Source organism: Aspergillus affinis (assembly GCF_023601865.1).
Source record: "Aspergillus affinis strain CMG 70 chromosome Unknown NODE_1_length_919884_cov_86_970707, whole genome shotgun sequence".
NCBI classification, from domain to species: Eukaryota; Fungi; Ascomycota; class Eurotiomycetes; order Eurotiales; family Aspergillaceae; genus Aspergillus; species Aspergillus affinis.
Window position 1 is genome coordinate 476,972 of NW_026515782.1, and position 18,491 is coordinate 495,462.

At 49.6% G+C, this 18,491-nt stretch overlaps 7 protein-coding genes across 7 annotated transcripts; 3 read left to right on the plus strand and 4 right to left on the minus strand.

The window, feature by feature from the left end:
- Window positions 1-293: 293 nt before the first annotated feature.
- KD926_004079 (putative C6 finger domain protein) lies at window positions 294-3,048 on the minus strand (the record flags this gene model as incomplete). The annotated part of the gene is made up of 6 exons (XM_053096142.1): window positions 294-1,168; window positions 1,233-1,822; window positions 1,878-2,064; window positions 2,127-2,371; window positions 2,442-2,554; window positions 2,638-3,048. The coding sequence occupies 6 exons, from the start codon at window positions 3,046-3,048 to the stop codon at window positions 294-296; spliced, it is 2,421 nt and encodes an 806-aa protein (XP_052961222.1).
- A 2,136-nt stretch (window positions 3,049-5,184) lies between these two features.
- Window positions 5,185-5,770, plus strand: KD926_004080 (uncharacterized protein; the record flags this gene model as incomplete). The annotated part of the gene is made up of 2 exons (XM_053096153.1): window positions 5,185-5,455; window positions 5,511-5,770. The coding sequence occupies 2 exons, from the start codon at window positions 5,185-5,187 to the stop codon at window positions 5,768-5,770; spliced, it is 531 nt and encodes a 176-aa protein (XP_052961223.1).
- A 532-nt stretch (window positions 5,771-6,302) lies between these two features.
- KD926_004081 (cupin domain-containing protein) lies at window positions 6,303-6,940 on the minus strand (the record flags this gene model as incomplete). Its single annotated transcript, XM_053096164.1, has 2 exons — window positions 6,303-6,626; window positions 6,707-6,940. 2 exons carry the CDS (start codon window positions 6,938-6,940, stop codon window positions 6,303-6,305), a joined length of 558 nt encoding a protein of 185 aa, XP_052961224.1.
- A 2,214-nt stretch (window positions 6,941-9,154) lies between these two features.
- Window positions 9,155-10,933, minus strand: KD926_004082 (MDR family MFS transporter; the record flags this gene model as incomplete). Its single annotated transcript, XM_053096175.1, has 3 exons — window positions 9,155-10,316; window positions 10,374-10,622; window positions 10,686-10,933. The coding sequence occupies 3 exons, from the start codon at window positions 10,931-10,933 to the stop codon at window positions 9,155-9,157; spliced, it is 1,659 nt and encodes a 552-aa protein (XP_052961225.1).
- Window positions 10,934-12,376: 1,443 nt separating this feature from the next.
- On the plus strand, window positions 12,377-13,638 carry KD926_004083 (uncharacterized protein; the record flags this gene model as incomplete). Its single annotated transcript, XM_053096186.1, has 4 exons — window positions 12,377-12,553; window positions 12,614-13,101; window positions 13,166-13,264; window positions 13,320-13,638. 4 exons carry the CDS (start codon window positions 12,377-12,379, stop codon window positions 13,636-13,638), a joined length of 1,083 nt encoding a protein of 360 aa, XP_052961226.1.
- Window positions 13,639-14,852: 1,214 nt separating this feature from the next.
- KD926_004084 (uncharacterized protein) lies at window positions 14,853-15,735 on the minus strand (the record flags this gene model as incomplete). Its single annotated transcript, XM_053096197.1, has 2 exons — window positions 14,853-15,334; window positions 15,489-15,735. 2 exons carry the CDS (start codon window positions 15,733-15,735, stop codon window positions 14,853-14,855), a joined length of 729 nt encoding a protein of 242 aa, XP_052961227.1.
- A 1,162-nt stretch (window positions 15,736-16,897) lies between these two features.
- On the plus strand, window positions 16,898-18,078 carry KD926_004085 (uncharacterized protein; the record flags this gene model as incomplete). Its single annotated transcript, XM_053096208.1, has 4 exons — window positions 16,898-16,970; window positions 17,023-17,688; window positions 17,751-17,885; window positions 17,951-18,078. 4 exons carry the CDS (start codon window positions 16,898-16,900, stop codon window positions 18,076-18,078), a joined length of 1,002 nt encoding a protein of 333 aa, XP_052961228.1.
- Window positions 18,079-18,491: the final 413 nt, after the last annotated feature.

Sequence of the window (18,491 nt, forward strand, 5' to 3'; positions counted from 1 at the left end):
AAGTTATTTCCTCGCAAATTGGTAAAATACAAGCAAAAACAGAAATCATGGTAAATATCCCGCTAGTCAGTCACCGTTTATAAAAGCCATTATAAATTGAATATTGTGAACATGTCTCCCCATTTTTTTGTTGTTGTTTTCTCAAGCCCAGACTTTTCGGCCGCAAAGAGGTGAGAGAACCTAAAAAGGCCAAGGCTAAGACGGAAATAATAAGAGCGCCTAAAGTACAAAATGAACAATGCTAAGGATGATCAAATTCTGTTTGAAGATGAGGGCAGAGCCAAGATCCAACATCAGCGAGACCGACGGTAGATCAGGCCGGAGAACACATTGAGATAGCCTTCCTTGGTGAGAAGAGTATAATCAACGACAACACGACTGGGCGGTTGCGAGACAGAGCCGAGGTTGGGGGAAGTGGCAGCGTTGAGATTGTTCTCGGTCGAGAGCGCAGGCGGTGGTGGAGAGCCCGAGGTGGCAGCCACGGAGCCTTCCGCGCCAACGGCAAGATCTGCCAGATGTTGAAGCGAGCGTTGTTCATTCGGACCCATGACCGGGGGACCGACGGAGCCGCTTTTGTTGAGACTGGGGTCGTGGAGTTGGCTTTCTTGGGCCTTGGTTCGTCGCCATTCGAGGAAGATACGGATCTTGGCGTCCCAGCCGGGAGTGGTGAAGATATCGCCGAACTCGGCCGCGTCGGTGCTTTGTTTTTCCCGGGAGTCAAGAATCTCTTCGACCTTTCTGAGCGAATCCCAGCACTCGTTGGCGTATTCAGGAAGGACAGTGGATTCCAAAAGGGTCATGGAAGCTAAAGCCAGGCTGTGAAGATCGAAGGGCGTTGTGATGCGAGCCTGCGTGCTGGCCTTGTGCAACTCGTTGACCACTTCTTGGGCGCTATAGATGATTTCGTAGGGGCTGTAGACGAAGATGTGTCGCTTGATCAGCAGCCGAATGGTCCAGTACAGTTGATTTTGCAAACTGTCGATAAACGTCTGAGATTCGGATTCATCGGTGACTTCGTGAATTGAACGCAGATCCTCAATCTCTGTTAGACGCTCAAGCGATGATGCCAAATTGGCCCCGACCATGCGTCCGATGCCAGTGTTCGTTTGGCAGATATTGTGTTCCAGAGAGGCCAATGTGACCAACTCAATCAAGAAGGTCGAATAAGCTTAAAGTAAAGAATCAGCACTGAGACTATAGTAAGGTATCGGCACACTCAAGGGAGGACCTACAGCCAATGCCAGTGGTAACGCGCCCAACAACCCGCTCGTCTTCCCGACCACCCATCTCATACATTCCCAGAGCGCTTTGGTCAGCTACGCTAACCGCGTACCAGCGAGATAGTATACCCAGTGCCACCCAGTTGCGACGAACGAGGTTCGCTTCCGAGTCGACGTCGGGGTCTGACGAGCGTTTGGTCTTTAGTTGACCAAGACCCTTGGCCATGTCCGAAGCGAGCTTATTCGCGGACTGGATCAGGGAATGTTTTGGTACACCATCCTTCAGAACAAAGTTGTCGGGACCTCTCCAGTCACAGTCGAGAATCATAAGCAGCATTGTCTGAAGCCAGATGAGGTTGATCCCGGTCGGACGAACAATGGCCGGTTGGCGAGTGTAGTACAGAAGAAGGTCCTGCGCATTGTCGAACGAGGTGACTCTCTCGAAAGTGCCGAATACTCGATCAAAATTCGTGCGCGTGGCGGTGTAGAGGCTGTAAATAAAGATCTCCTGCACTTCGCGACTGCATTGGTGGAGAATTTCGAGCAACCGTTCCTTCGAGTGCGGCAAGATGGGGAAGACAGGGTGGATTCTTGAATAATACCTGTGGCGGGTTAGAATCTGCATAATCCGAAATCACAAGACTGCAATCGACTTACGCGTCGATCGCCCCGACGTCCAAGTCCAAGGGTGTCATATCCTCCTCCATCGCTTGTTTGGGTATATCGGTCATCTCAATACCGGCGGGCAGTTCGTTCTCATTGCCAGTCGACCAGAAAAGATTGCCGGGTTTGGGTGCTGAGCCGCTGACAACCGATGCGTTGATGGGATCCGCTGCGGTTTCGCCTGCATCTTCTTGTGAAGTTAGTTGAAGGAAGTCAAATGAGGCAGGTGCGCAGGATACGAACCGAATGCATTCTGCGACCGAGTGTTGAATGGCGGTTGGGTAAATGAAGAGCTAGGAAGTCCTTCAAATACGGAGTAGGTTCTTTTGCGACCGATTCCGCCGCTATCCATTGGAGGCGAAAAATCCTGGTAGCCCTTGGGGGAAGACACCTCGTTCATACCCTGGTATGGCATGTCCGGATGAACCATAGCAGGTTGCATCTGGTTTTCGAGAGTGTGCAGTCGTTCCGCCAATTCCTTGATGTAACTATATCATGACCCTCGTCAGCCCTCACGCGCCTAGTATCACCTAGACTCCGAGTGATCGCGCCGCTTACCCTTTGCTTGGGCCACGTTTCATGGGGACGCGACTGAATTGGCAGACAACTCCGAGACGGCGACAGTTCGAGCATGTTTCCACGCCCGTTTCAGAGCTGGCATCGCAACGGACCTAAGCGATCGCGATGTTAGCCTGACACAACTACCGAGACGACGTCGCGTCGCGCGATCAAAACATAAGATGTTGGTTGGTACCTTTTTGCGCCGGCACTCATCGCACGCGCGAGAGATCTTCGATCTTTTCCTCCTTGCACTCTGATCCCCATAGCTCAAGTCGTGATTCGGATCGACGCCCACTTGTTGACTCGGGGTGAATTGCAGCATGTGCTGTTGTTGATGCTGATCAGGCGACGAAGGGCGACCCATATCCCCGCCAGCTGGATTGGACGCGCCCAAAACCATCGACTGGCCATGATGAACGCCGTTGCTGGATCCATCGGCAAGACCGGGGCCGGAGGTTTCGCGCGAAAGCTCGGCGGATAGGAGTTCGTCGGCAGTTAGTTGGCGGTTTGTGTAGTACTGCATAGCGCCCTGACCGATCTGCGCCGCGTTGGGGGACGGATAGGAAGGAGCCGGAGGCATATCGGAATGCTCGCGAGAATTCATGGTAGCGAAATTGGCGGTTCAGCGATAGACGAGCGGGGGGGTGGATGATGGAGCGAGGCTCCGGATGGTGATGGTGGAGGAGGGAGGAAGTTGGAGGACGGAAGAGGTCGCAGGCAAAAGGTTTTACAGGCTAAAAAACCGCCTGGGCGGGGAGAGCATTTCGAATGGGTTAGCGCCGTATGCCCTCGGCGCTGGAGAACTGATCACAGCAAACATGGTCGCGCAACTTGAAGTAGAAATGCCTGGCTCATGGACCTGGATCTCTGCTCGCGGGATGCGATATAGTTTCATCCTGGGATGATCGTGCCGACGCGGAGATCCGGCTTTTTGTTTCTGCGTCCAGCGCGCGGATTAATACTATTTCCCACCGGCCCAGACTCGACCAAAGAAACTCCTCCCTCGAAGGATTCGATGCATCGTCCCTCTGTCGGAGAGCATCGGTCGCATCGGTCGCGTCTTTTTACTCCTCGGGAAATCCCTGATGGCCCTGTCGCATTCCGGACATCTCTCGCACTGGGAGATGAGGCATCTGGCGATCCAAGTTGGGATACAGCTCGCCACCCTCGATCTCACCGACCTGCCATCCCACCTGAAGGAGTGATGCAATGTCGCCCTTGTTCAGGCCTTTTCAAGCGCTTCCTTCGTCTTTCGGATGGTTTTTCACTATATTACCATCTGTCGTTACGCAGCTGCGAGATTTAAGAAACGGAAACTGGTGATGTACCACCCGTTGGTGATCAGGTCACTGCTTCTGCATCGTCCCCCAGCCAAGCACCTTTCGCGACCTTTTCGTCATACTGAAGAGGACTCAGCGACTAGCTCAGGCGTTACTCGTAGTACTTGATAGAAGTTTCGCTGAATCCTGCATTGTTTCCTTGCTTGAGACCCTCCCCTTCTAGCTGCATGAGCGACTTCAGCAGGTTGAACCCCTCTAAGGTGTGATCGAAACTTTTCCCTCTCGTTCTCATCAGTTATACAATGAACAGGACTGTTTTGAAGTCATGTTTCTGCTTCGAAGAGATGTCCCTGCTTCAAGCCCAAAGACCAATCCGCTCGACACCTTAGGCATCACTGACAGTGGTGATGGTGTCACGTGTCATTTGTGGCAGGAAATGTGGCAGAAAAATTACCGCTACACTAAAAAGGGTCAACCCTTAATAGTAAGGGTTATTTCTAGTGTATATCCGCGGCGACAGGAAATATTCATGTCATCCCTTATCAAGACCTTCTGCTGTGCTTTTCCCCCTTCAGGCCACCGACTCATCCTTGCGAGCTTCTCGGCGGTCTTGACCTCTCTCTTCTGGTTCCATAAATAGCAGAATTCACCGGATGTAACTTTAGAGCTGGGCAACGAACTGAGTTCATAAAGCACGCCTGACATGACATTCCCATGGGACGCGTTGGTGTGCAGCTCTGCATCTGGAGTTATTTTTATCAAGTGCCAATCAAATACGCTATTTCCCTTGTTCTCGTATAGCACTAAATCTTTCCCCAAACGGGTCCAGATCAACCCTTCATCATAAGGCTGTGCCAGTCTTGGCCGGAAAGTCGACACGCTCGAGGCGAGATCACTGGTCAGAATTTGGCTCGCTCTGAGACCCTTGTTTCAGAACAGATGAAAATCAACACACTTTACTCCGTCTATAGTAAACAATGATGTATAGAGGTGTAGAGGCCCCGTATACAACACCTATCAATCTACGGAGTATAGAAACTCTAATGGACAATTCTTCCAATCTGCATGTGCATCAGCGGCGCCTCTTCTACAGAACGTTTCGTTATGTCAAAACAACTGCCCTGAGCACGCCTGAACATTCAGCAGGCCGGGGTGCCTTAAATGATCTTCAGGGGCATCAGCTGGCTCGGCCCCATCCCCTAATCTCTGCCTTTTTAGGTAATCATCAAACAATCGTCCCACTGGATTTCCTTCTCTTATTGGCTCTAGTGCCACAAGGCTATGACCCTGAATATGAGGCTCATTGTTGGACCCCATGTACCTTGTCATTGGCACAGAATCATATGCACCGCCATGGATGAATGCGCTGCACTGGGATATAAAAACAAGAACAAACCCCCAGAAATCGAAATTCTTGTCCCCCCCCAAACTAGCAAACACCATCCATCGCTTGAACCAAAATGCAGCTCACCTACCTCACCGCGGCTCTTGCAGCCATCACCACTGCCTATGCCATTGACGCATCAGCTACCCCTTCGTCTTCCGGCGCAGTTCCCAGCTCCTCCCCGCCCAGCAAGATCGTCGACCAGGAGATGTTCCCAACATCATCCGGCCAGATCCTCCTCAACTACGACAAGGAATGCTACATCGAGCTCACCGACATCCAAGGCTGCACCGGCCGCTCCAAGCCATTCGGAACCGTCAGCAAGTCCACCGGAAACTGCGACAATAGTAAGCCCCTTTCCCGGCATTCTTGAAAATTGCTCATATGCTAATCAATCTACAGAGGGCGCTTACCCTCTTGTCACCGATATCTGTGATGGCCAGATCTGGATCTACACTCACGGCAAAGACAACGAGGAGACGATCATCCCTCCCCTGGGTAAGGGTTCGTTCGTCACGGAGGGACAGTTCTGGTTCAAGAACTCCACGGGACATGTCAACGAAGTGCAATACAATATGGGCTATGTGAAGCCCGGATGCGAGTTCCACGCTAAGCGTTATGATGGTGATAAGTTGACCTGGGATGGAAGCTGCTATGCTTAGGGCTGGGGGATATGTTGGGCTTAAGCAAGCCATGTTTTTTGTATAGAATGGGGTGTGAAAGTAGTTCGTCTGCTTTGTCTGTATATTGCAATTCTTAATAATCTCGTTCGGGCTCTCGTGCGTCATGAGTATTGATAATGATGGGAATGTTTAATATTATACCAGAAAAGTGAACACATCTAAAATCACCCTCAATCCTACGTCTATTCTCTTCTGGGCGATAATACAACCCCTACACTTCAAGGTATAAGAAACTCCAGGCTTTCTGGGTACCCGGATTGCGTATGGCGGCTATTTGACTACTTCTTCACGCCACTTATTCACATACTACATCTTGAAAACTTCTTTCTTCCTCTATTAAACCCCCGTGATCATTCTCCATAATTTAATTCAAGATTCTTCCTTGCATAGAGTCTACACACACACGCCCGTCCACAGAATCCAGGAAGAAAATAAAATTCATAACACATCCATTAATCCTTCATCCAAGAATATATACATTCACCCCCACCCACCCAAATAGCATCATAATCTAAACATACTCCTTAGCCAAATACCCCAAGTCCTCCTCCAACGGCTTCCCAGCAGCCGTCGCATTCGTCACGCCCACTAGGAAATAAACCATCCTCGCCGGCTGGCTCTCGGAGACGTTTCTCCACCGATGCATACCCGCGCGGTTCACCGACACATCACCAGGATACATGAGTCTCTTCTCGCCGCTGTCCAGCGACAGCTCCATCACACCGTGTGTGACGACGCCGTACCCGATGCCAATTGACCGGTGGAGGTTTGACTCAACGCCAGGCGCGAAGTCGATGGTGCGGATGACGGAGCCGGTGGGGTAGTTTAGAGGGGGCTTTTGGAATCAATATTAACGTTTCCTTCTTAATGACAGAGGGGATGCGGGAATATGTCAGGAGGTAGTTGGGGGAGTACCTTATTTTCCATAGCGAATTTCACATCCTGGTCGTCGGTCAGGTCAACGGGGTTTGACGGCGTGCTGTACGGAATATTCTGCGCGGCGGCGCCCTCGACCATAATGGCGCCGTGGTCACCCTTGTCGGAGACCAGGAAGACGGATTGGCCTTCTGGGTTGTGACCGACGATGTAGCGGTTTTGGTCTGGGAGACCTGGGGCTGGGAATCCGGTGACGGGACCGCCTTGTGACATTTTGCAGGTTGGGAAGATTGGTTGTGGAGATGGGAAGAGATGCTACGTGAAGGATAAGCTGAATGATATAGAGAAGACGAGTGATAGGCAATCAGAGTTTGATGAAGGTGGTATACTGAACAAAGACAATATCGCGTGGTGGGGGCAAGGCGAAAGCCCTGTTTTATACAATTCTCCGACTACTGTATCGCCGACTCCCCATAATGATCAAACACAACTAGCCCACCAGGACACAGCAAAAAATAACCCCCAACCTCGCCATCTCGGTACAGCATCCAGTGCCTACCAAGGAACGGAATCCGGTTCGTTCGAAGTCCGCCCATCGTCTGACTGTATCGGCGCACGGTTTTACCCAAGAGGTGTCACTTCATCTGTGCTATACTAGAAACGACAGAAGAAACCAAGCTCCCCGGGGGACATTGACAGCCTTTGGTCTGGAGCTAAGGAGTATAGAATCCGAAATGAGGATGACACGGAGTGGGTCGATGGGCGATGCATGGCAACCACATGGGGCCGTTGAACTTAACCCCTTGGCTTGCGTGCATTCCGGCGATGAATAGATGCTACCATGTGGAAGGGCGCCCTTCCTTTTTGGCCCCTGGACTATGGGCTTTCTACCCATGATTCGCAGGGGGAATGGAACAATGGGGGTTTCTAGGGCATGTATGGAGGTCGTGAATGATATTTCAAATACATCGACACAGTATCCAATTTCGTCATGTTAGTGTAACTACGTATGGTATAAATCGGAAGTTGCAAATTACAGAAACGACCAATTCTATAGGCATAGGACCGACCAAAACGATTACTGCTGAGTGAGATTCAGCCGTATTCAACTGAATGGCGCGCTATTTCTAGAAGGCGCTGAAGCATAGAAAACAATGATGGTTACTAGATACCGAGCAATCACGCAAAACAACTTGAATGAAGGAACAGAACAAGGCAGTCCACCTAAACCAGTATTAGCATGTAGAAGAGACATACCAATATTTGATCTACAGCAATTTCAAGTTCCAACAGATCCCAACTACATGAAAATACCAGTTCGAGACCACCAAGTCGAGTGGGTTAATTTGTCCGAGCATTCTTCAAGCCCTTACTTGGAACAGGAGTCTGGACACAAGGCATGTAAGATTTTAACCTCTCTGCAGGCACGCTGAAGACCGACAAACCTTGTGGGAAATTAACTAGCTACAGTAAAACCCGCTCACTGATCCTCGGCGTTGGATTTGTCAGAACATACTGTACTGTAACTATAGTTAGGCAGTGCAGGACTCTCCGACTACTGAAGATGTTGCCTGAATATTGCGCCATCCTGTCAGCATGCATCCACGCTACACAGGGACTAGAGACACATACTAAGCATCTGACCTCTTGTTCGCAAAGGATGAGCATCGGGTCGATTTCTACTGTAAGACAATCACTTTTCACCCGGGATTTTCATCAAGATCTCCGCCCTCTAGGCAAAAATTTGCGAAATTTCCGAAACTTGCGCGACCTTCAATATATAGAAAACCTGACTGGGACTAGTTATTTATACAGTAAGAAACACAAACATCATAGAGATAATGATTTACTCTAAAGTCTCAGTAACCTAGATACAGATCGTTGACTGCATGAGTGGTGGTGTTTGCGCCCTTCGGAAATTTCGCAAATTTTTGGCCAGAGGGTGTACAGTATATTGAAACAGGTAAGCACTAGATCATAAAAGGAAGCTCGTAGCCTTTCGCTTGCACTTCACTACAGTCATAGTTTGCTAGGAAGTGAGGGAGAGACGCGGCGCAGAGAAGAGAAAATAAAATTGTTTTATTTCATATGATTGTAACAAGTATCATAGGTGGGTGTGGTGGAAATGGTTATCGAAAGATATGACCACCGGAACAAGTACCAGAGATAGAGGCAATTGGCCCCTAAAAAAGATCACTTGGGTTTTTAGTGTGATATTAGAACTTGCCAGTACTTGCCAAGGCGCTTAACACTGGGCGCTTTTGTCAATTCCTTCAGGCGCTAAGACATTGGACGTTATACCAACCTAGGGAGGTAGCTAACCGGTCTGCGCCGGTATCGATTAATCATGATTTACATCCCAAAGATACAGTGAAAAAAACAAACTAAGAAAATAGTACTCCGTACTCTAAGGAAAAAATTATTTTTCTGGCCCCTCAAAGAAAAAAAAAAAGATTCCTATCACGCAAGATAAAACATCAGCCCATATTAGTCATCTCTTGGTGCTGGCTTGGTTTCGACAACCTCCTGCACTGTTTCCTCCACCGAAGGCTCCGGAGTGTCCTTCTTAGTCTGCACGAAGAGTTTCTCTCGTTTCATGAAAAGAGAAAGCACAACCGTTAAAGCTCCAGCAGCGACAAGCATGAAGTAGATATTGCCAATGGTTGAGACCAGTGCTCTCTGCACAGCAACCTGCTCGGTAGCAGAAAGGGACTTGAAGAAGGGCCCACCGGCACCGCTGATGGCAAGTTGAATCAAGTCTTTGTCTGCGTTGGGCATCACGGCCGAGATTTTGCTCGTGGCCTGGTTGATGAAAATACTGTTGGAAATGGTCAATCCGAGAGCAATGCCACCGATTTGCCCGCAGCCGATAAAGGCAGTGGACGAGGCAACCTTCGAAGGACCGCCCTTCGCTTGTGAGACTGGAAACGATGCCTGTGAAAATAATCCAGTTCCGAGCGCCAAGATCACACTGTAGCCGTAGATCCGGCCTACGCTAGACTCCAGGGTAATGGTGTGCATGAGCGAGGCACCGATGACAACGAGAACGCCACCGACGAGGTACCAAGGCATATAATATCCAAGAATACCCATCAGAATACCGTTTGAGATGACAGCAAAGACCATGATGAACACGAATGGCAAGAGTCGCACACCTGCCTGGGTCGCAGAATCTCCAAAGACGAATTGGAAATATAGAGGAATGAAGTAGACGGGGACAAAAGCGCAGGTCACTGCAGCTGCCACCGTAACAAAGAAGATAATTTGCTCATATGACTCCAGGAAGTCTAGAGGGAAGAGTCGAGTCTCTGGGGTCGTGAAAAAGACTTGCTGAATTCCGAACAAGATCCAGAGGACACCGGAGCAGACAAAGAGCCCGATGATTCTTCCACTGTTCCATTCAAACATGGCACCACCGAAAGAGATAGCCATGACGAGAGACACAAATCCTCCTGCACTCAGAATTGCACCTGGAATATCGATATGCTGCAAGCGGGACTTCCAGGTAGCAGAGGGCCGTGGGTCGTGGGTTTCGAGCAGCCAAATGTAAATGGGCCCGGCCAACGCTCCGACGCAGAGGTTGATGTAAAAGCTCCATCGCCAGGTTGCCTTAGAGTCAGCGAAAGCTCCTCCAATGATGGGACCAAGCCTAGAAAAATGTAAGCCAAGAGTACAGGGCAGTTAGCTGTTATCGATGGCGCCTTACACAGTCCCAATACCCCAAGTCAATCCAACAAACCCAAGGTAACCAGGTCTCTCGGCTTCTGTCGTGCTATTCGAAAGAAGGTTGATTGCGCCAAGGTAAATTCCAGAGCCACCGATACCACAAATAGTTCGTCCCACAATTAAGGCATTCATATTTGGTGCGGCACCACATACTGCCGAGCCGACTTCGAAGAGGATAACGGTAATGAGGAAGGATTTCTTGGTTTCAAACTGCGCAAAGATCTTGCCCCTGTTGCTACTGTTAGTAAAGAACTTTGACTCTCTCAGTTGAATGCGAAGAACTATCTCTTACCAGACTAAGTTGACAGCCACACCACCAAGCGCAAAGGAGACGGAGATCCAGGGCAGTTTGTTGATTTCCCCGAAGGAGTCGACAATCTTAGGCTGGACATCGGCGACGATCGTGTTGTCCAATGCAAATAGGAAGATAGCCGACAGAATAGAGAAGATCACCAGAACCCATTTGATGCCAGACACATTACGCGGAGGGAGCTCTGCACCGGAGAGGCGTCTTTCCTCTGTAGACTCGCTCGCAGCCATGGTGAGAGAAAGATGAGTCGCAAATCAAACAAGAAAATAATCGCCACAAATTATTATCAAACAAATGAAAGCTGGTCAAAAGACAGTTCGAAAAAAAAAAAAGCCACAACCGCAGAGGACGAGTGCCGACAAAATAAAGTGTATGGCGGACTGTTTAGATCTCCGTCCAAGAAGCTAGAATCATTAATAATTCTAAGAGAGAAAGGGCCGGCGACACATCCGGATGAACAAGAGCAACCGACAAAGAAAAATGCTCAGAGCCTCGCATCAGATTCAACCTGTTGGTCTCCAGGGCTATCACCTTTAGCTACATCCATGTCGTTGTACAAACCAAACTCGGACAGTTCAATGCACCGTTTCCGACCGTTTCTTGTTGGTATTGAAAATCGTTGTATTTTTAGTTTCTTAGCAGCTTACCGGTGTAATCAGTGGACAGCCCGGCAGTATCTTACCGCTAGTCGAGATAAGGTAGGGGGATTCTTTAGCCCTAAAAAAGGAAGCTTACCCATCTAGACAGGTCACTTCCACCACGGGGCTATTATTAACACGCCTTGCATGCCCCTCCCAGTTGAACCTGGCCACAGCCGAACACTGAAAGGAGGCTGGGTGATGTTGTTCTGCATTCACTCGGCGAAGTGCCAGTTGAAGAGTCTAGAAACGGGTCCTTCTCACCAGTTGAGCCCCCAAACCGGATTCTCTCCAATCACAAACCGTCGATCATTATCATCTACTCCGGGGTAGAGTGCTAGAAATAAATCGCTCTCTGCAAGGCTGTGCAGAATGAGTAGCGCGGTTCACTGTGAATTCTTCATGTTAATTCTCCTCTCTTGATGGCACGTTTTACTTGACACAACTCACCCTGCAGGTGCAGCTGCAGAACAGGCAGGCAATGCCGGAGCTAATCACTGGCTGAGAGCAACTGCTTTGGCTCTATGCGCTGCACGGGCTGAAAATCAGAATCTGACATTCTGGCCCTTCTTTCCACATGGTCTTTTCGCCCCCTCCATCTCCTCATTTTCGCCCGCACTACACATGCAACCGTAGCGCTGTCCGTCGCATTCTCGGATATGAGAGGTGGAAAGGCGGACCTAGACTTGAGAGACCTCACTATTCCATCGCGAACGGACTTTAACTCGCGTGGTTCAATGCAAATCGCCCCAATCAATCTCCGGTAATGCAGGACACTGACCAGGGCCAGGCTGCCGTTCACCCTCTGAGCCCATATGGCTTATCATCTTCATATAGCGCGACGCTGTGATACTATAGAGAAGATGGGGGCAGAATGTTGACATTTTCCAAAAGGCTTGGGCGAACAAGCGGCTGAGATGATTTTATAGGTCATCTTTTCTCCCCCCGGCACGACGAAGCTTCTGTACTTTCTCTCATCGGCTGCTGCTTCGGATTCGAGATCCTTCAACAGCCTTCTGAGCTTATTCACTCATCATGTCTGCTGCAGCTGCTGCCGCTCTTCCTCCTGATGTGGACCGCTCCAATGTGTACATTGGAACCATCATCGGGTTTATGGTTCCTGCAGGTCTCATATTGATCCTTCGGGTAGCGGTTCGCACTCTGATGACCAAGAACATGAGCTGGGATGACTGGTTGATGATAGTTGCCATGGTATGAGGTCTTCCCCCAGCAAAAAACGTACCTGGTATTATACTAACAGCACACATGAAGCCTCTCCTAATGGGTGGTGAGATATTGTCAATCATATCAGCACAACATGGACTTGGGCGACACATCATGTACTTGGAACCCGAGGACATGATAATCGCATTGAAAATGAACACGATAGCGCAACCTCTGAACATCCTCGGATTATTCTTTGTCAAAGCTTCGATTGTGGCTTTGCTCATTCGTCTCAAGTGCAAGACAGTCTACAAAGCAATCCTATATACCTCATTGGCTCTCCTTTTGGTAATTTCGATTGTCGGCGTTGTCATTGCATTTGCGCAATGTCGGCCTTTTGAGAAGAACTGGTTCGTGACCATGCCGGGCACGTGCTGGTCTCGTGATGTCTTCACGAATGCACTCTATACTCTCCAAGCCCTTACTATTGCGACCGATCTGTGCTATATCATCATCCCGATTTTCATGCTCTGGAATGTGCAAATGGCCAAATCTACCAAGCTGAGTGTGTTGGGCGTCATTGGATTAGGTGCCATGTAAGCATACTCCTCTCGCGGACAACCGGCCCCAAGGATTCATTTTCCTAACAACTATGTCTAGCTCCATGGTGTGTTCCATTGTCGCCATCCCTTTTACGCATCAGCTTTCAGCGTCTCAAGATGTCACGTGGGTAATTATAGACTTGGCATGCGCTAAGATGTACGTACTTTGCCTCCATCCCCTTGCATGATTACAATGCTAACGTCAGCCATAGTGCCGAAGTCAACGTCGCCGTGATGGTCGGATGTCTGCCTCCCCTGCAGCCCATCTTCAAGAAGGTCAACCAGCGTTTCTTCTCTCAGAAGACTGTCACAAACAACACCTATGAAGACCGATTGGCTCGGCTTAAGCTCAAGCCCAGCGAGTACGAAGTTCTCAGCGGCAAGTCCAAGAACAGCAGGAAGCCTAAGAATGAGCTCGACTCGTATGACCAAACCTTTGCCAGCGATACCACTAAGCGGGGTAGCATCGACGGACACGAATTATTCTTGCTTGAGAATGGGGCAGCTCCTGCGGTTCGCCCCAACGTGTAGCCTTGGTCTTCCTTTCTTTCTGTTTCCCTTCCCCATTCTTTCTTCCTTTCCATCCTCTTTCACTCGTCCTCGATCCTTACTTCTCTTCGACCCTCCTTGATACCTCGACTCTGATACCCCGAGACCTGCTCGGTCACGTGGAACATTCTGTGCGGATGGGCAAATTGTTTATGCGCCCGGTGATTTCCAGCCCGCTGGCTGATGTAAATATATGTTTCTACTAAGGTTGATAATTCTATAATAATACATTATCTACTTGTACAAATCCAGTTCCTCATGTCGGACTCAACGTAGACAAAAGTTGTGAGCGCTTCGATGTGTGCCTGAGGCATTAAGGCACGACGCAAACGCCCGTTTGCCGTAGCGAGCCCTACCTTACACTTCCTTTGACTCTGTATCTCCTAACTAGTAACTTAGTACTAGTCAAATGGCCCCTTCAAATAGTCAAATTTTGTCATTGTCAGAAAATCCAAGATAGAAATTCTCCGCCATCTCGCTCATCGACAATCGTCAGGATGCACAAGTGGAGCGACACGTGAATGATGTCCCTGTCAATCCTGTCAATCAGCGGGTCGGGCGATTTTCCCACGCCCTGACCCATAAGTGTCCGGGTACTCCGTAACTACTACCCGCTGTTGGATGAATGTACTGTATGTACAGTACCTGCGTACTCCCGGATTTTAAACACAACTGCATCAACTATTCAGGGCCAACAATGGTTTATTAAGCCGGCGCAAGACTCGAGAACTCCTATGAGGTGGAATGTTCAGGGGACTGAGACAACAAGAAATCAGGGAAGGGTTTTGTTCGCCATATAAATCAGTTACACGACATAGGGAATTGCAGGGAAGGCAAGCTGTATTGCTATGTATGTAGTAGTATGTAATTCTAAACGAGCGAAATTTACAAGATGACGGCTTCGGGTAATTGCCCGACGCTCGGCCAGCGGGGGAACATTCTTGTCGACGAGGACCAGACTAACTCTTAGCACCGGTCCAGCCTTGAATACCACGTCCGTTCCCCCCATCAGCTGGCAGGATCCAGGCCTTTTTGGAAAAGAGACTCGGTCTTCTGACATCAAACAGCCGGCATTCGGCCCCAACACTAACACCACTTTCCTTTATAAGACGAGACAATCATCCCGCCCCCAAATACTAATCCTCTGCAGGGAAAACAGAGGCTGGCTAGTTACCCTAGCTAAATCTCATCCACCCTTACAACAGCTTCGTTAACTTCGCGTCCGAGTCGAAATTCCCACTCAGAAATGGCACCAGCCCGGTGATGGCGACGCCAAAGGCCTCCGTGGTCGAGAAGGCTTCGTGGGCCGCGAGCGACTCCCAGCCCACGAGGGCGAGATACGTGGCGACGTCGATGCCAAGCGAGGGATTGGTGACCGTGCCGCGGTGCCAGCCGCTAGTGGCGTAGAGTTCCCCCGACGCCGACTCGACGGCTGATTTGAGTGTTCCGAACGCCGACTCGAAGTCCGTCTTCTGCTGACTCGTGGCACCGGGCAGGAGGTAGAAGACCGCTAGTTCCGTGTTTGCGACTCCGTTCAGCGTCTTGAGGGGCTGCGCCTGGTCGAAGGCCACGTTGTATTGGGTGATCGAGCCGTCTTGCAGGCGCGACAGGAATGACGAGACCGTCGAGGAGCTGATGATTTGTGTCACTTTCTGCGCCGCGGAGGAATCGTCAAGGTCTGTGAGATTTTAGTCAGCATTCTTTGGTCTTCTGCTTTTCGATTTGTTGATTTTCTGTTTCTTTTTCTTTTTCTTTTTTTTCGTGTTCATTATATTTTTGGTATTCGTTTATCTTCCCGGTGGGACATATAGACCGGGATCAGGAATCATTACCAATAAACAGGTCGATGGTGTTCTCGTCGCTGCTCTCCCGTGCGTAAGATACCCCCAACACGCCAGCACTCTGCTTGTACGTATTGACCAGGCCCGTCCAGGCTGATTCGCTAGGGATTGAGACGGAGGCTTTGACCGGAATCTGTAGAATGAGTGTCGATCCGTACGTCGACGCCGCAACCGGGGGTGCACAAAGCCAAGCCGGCAAAAGACAGGCAAACACCGAGCAGATCTTGCCAGGCAACATTGTTCGTAGTGGTAGTTAGATGATAGGTTGATCGTCGGCCTTCTAGAAGTTCTAGCTGGGTAGGTTCTATAGCCAAGTATAGAAGATGGTTGATCGTAAGAGATCTTCGATTGAAAGATGATGAGAGAGTATTTGAGATGTCTAAAGAAAAAAAGCCTCGTATATCCTGGTGCGAACTCCATCGCCTTTTAAACACTTTCGCCCTCCTTCGCACCCTTCCTCCCTACGCCCGGTATGTTTCTGGTTCACTTGCTCCTTCTGTTTCGCCTTCCTTCCTGGCGTTGGTCATTGCGGTGTGTTTTAGCGATAAGATACTCCGATGAGTGGTTCACGCACAGGAGAATACGAGCATCGAAGCAAGATTGAGCACTAAGATCAAGCAACTATCGTGACGCTATTCCTGCAGGATGCAATGGTCTGGTTTGTTTAGGCAAGAGAATTATATATAGTAGCGTGTTTCTAGAACCATTGGACGCTTATACGGAAGTTTAGCCCGAATGGGATGATTTGTGTTGTACTTTGCAGGGCTCAGTGGGTTTAATTGGCTCGCTCTTTTTGTTCTGGGAAAATGCGTGAGTTCGTGAATCTGCATGCTGCGTTCTTGTGGACTCGTTAGGTCTATCGTGAATCTAGCCGAAGAACGTCATCAGGTTAGGCTGGCTGGGATGCCACACGTGTTTGCCACATGGATACGAACTAAACAAGTCTGATGAGAACCTCTGTAAGCCGGCTAGATCGTAAGAGATTGCATTAGTGAGGGCTTGTCATTCTAACTTATTGGGGCGTTCGTTATGACGACTCTCACGCTCATGAAGAATCTTACTGTCGATGCAAAAACTAACGGATGAGGATAGAAGGTCCTTGAACAGACTAGTATCTCAGTATCAGACTACTCCGGATCACCCTCGTCCCATGGTGGTACGAAAAATGGGGGCGAAATTACTGGCACACGGCCCAGGACACATAACAAACCTTTAGGGCTAAGTCGAGCAAGTATAGCGGTGATGGGTAGGTGATATAAAACGTGGCTGCTGCCAAACGTCGGAAACTGTCAGAAGAGACTCCCAGTGAGAAACTTAAAAAAAGTCTTACGAGAACCTCGGATTTCTGTCAGCATAAGCTTTATACATTACTTGCTCCGTGAGCCTTCAGAATCAGTACAATGGCCTTCGGTAAATTCACAAACGGCGAGGAAGTTGCGGCTACATTTGCCGACCGCATCCAGGGAAAGAATGGTATGATCATTGTCTACTCCTCGTTTGAAGTCAGCGCTTAACCCATATACAGTGCTGGTGACCGGTGGAAGCTCAAAGGGTCTGGGTGCTACCACTGCTAGAATTCTAGCCACCCATAAGCCCGCAACCTTGATCGTAACTTATCGATCGAGGGCCAAAGTTGAAGATGTGCTCTCCGAGTTGCAGTCTATCTCACCGGAGACCAAAGTCATCGGTTTAGCTCTGGATTTGGGCGATCTCGACTCGATCCGCGCGGCGGCCGACGAGCTGAACCAGTCCATCTCGCACCTGGATATCCTCATCAACAACGCAGGCGTGATGTCCGTCCAGGACCGCGAGTTGACCAAATTCGGCATTGAGATGCAATTTGGAACGAACCACATTGGACATTTCTTCTTCACGAACCTCATTCTCCCCAAGGTGCTGGCCGCCGCGGAGAAGAACCCTCTCGAGGCTACAAGAATCATCAATATTACGGGAGGCTGGCATCAATTCAGTCCTATCCGGTTCGACGACTTCAACTGGGAGGGAAAGCCTGTCCCAGCGGACCAGGAGCCCAACAAAGCCGTGCTTGCTCACTTTGGGGCCAAGACTGAGGGCGACTATCTTCCGGAAGCGGCCTATGCTCAGTCCAAAACAGCCAACATTCTCTTCTCGGTGGCTTTGAACGCTCGGTTGAATAGCCGAGGCATAGTTTCTTATGCCGTTAACCCAGGAGGTATTTGATCCAAGTCCAGTCCTGCGTTGCTTGATCGAATGAATATCTGACCTGTTGGCTAGGTATCCTGACTGAGATTGGTCGCCATATCCCCTTGGAGAAGGCCCAAAAGATCGTTGAATCGGGCTTGTTGGACAAGACCCCGGAGCAGGGAGTGGCCGGAGCGATTAGGGCAGCGTTGGACCCGAGTGTCACTTGTAAGTTGCGTTATTAACAATGCTACTTTCACCATGTTTCTCATGGTTGCTAACTACTACGATAGTAAGCAACCCGATTTACCTGGACGACTGCCAGCAGATCCCTCCTTCGGGATATGCTAGTGACCCGGAGCTGGCCGAGAAACTCTGGAAGTTGAGTGAGGACATTGTCGGGCAACAGTTTGCTGTGTAATCTAGTTCGATGGGGGCCATATTTGATGGTAAGCAGGTGCTTTCAGATTGCATGGAAGCCTGCGGGCGTTTAGTATACCTAGTTATCACGAAGTCAAAGCATTTTACCGGTTATTGTTGATATTTACTGTACTGGTATTAGAGCTGTATGAAAACTTTAACATACCGGACAGTTACACCAGTTTCTTTGTCGATCGTCGAATGTATTGATGACTCAGCGCCAACGGCTGCGGCCCGCTAGACCCATCTTGGTCAGGCTAGTCCCGAAGGAGTAAGAAGCTGGCAACTCTAGTCATCTCGCGCCTTCAGCCATAAACAAGAGCAAGGCTAGCCCATCTTCGCCGTTTGTTCGCTCTTCTCTCTCATCAAAACTCCATCCTTCTCAGAATCCTGCCACCTGCACACACACATCTA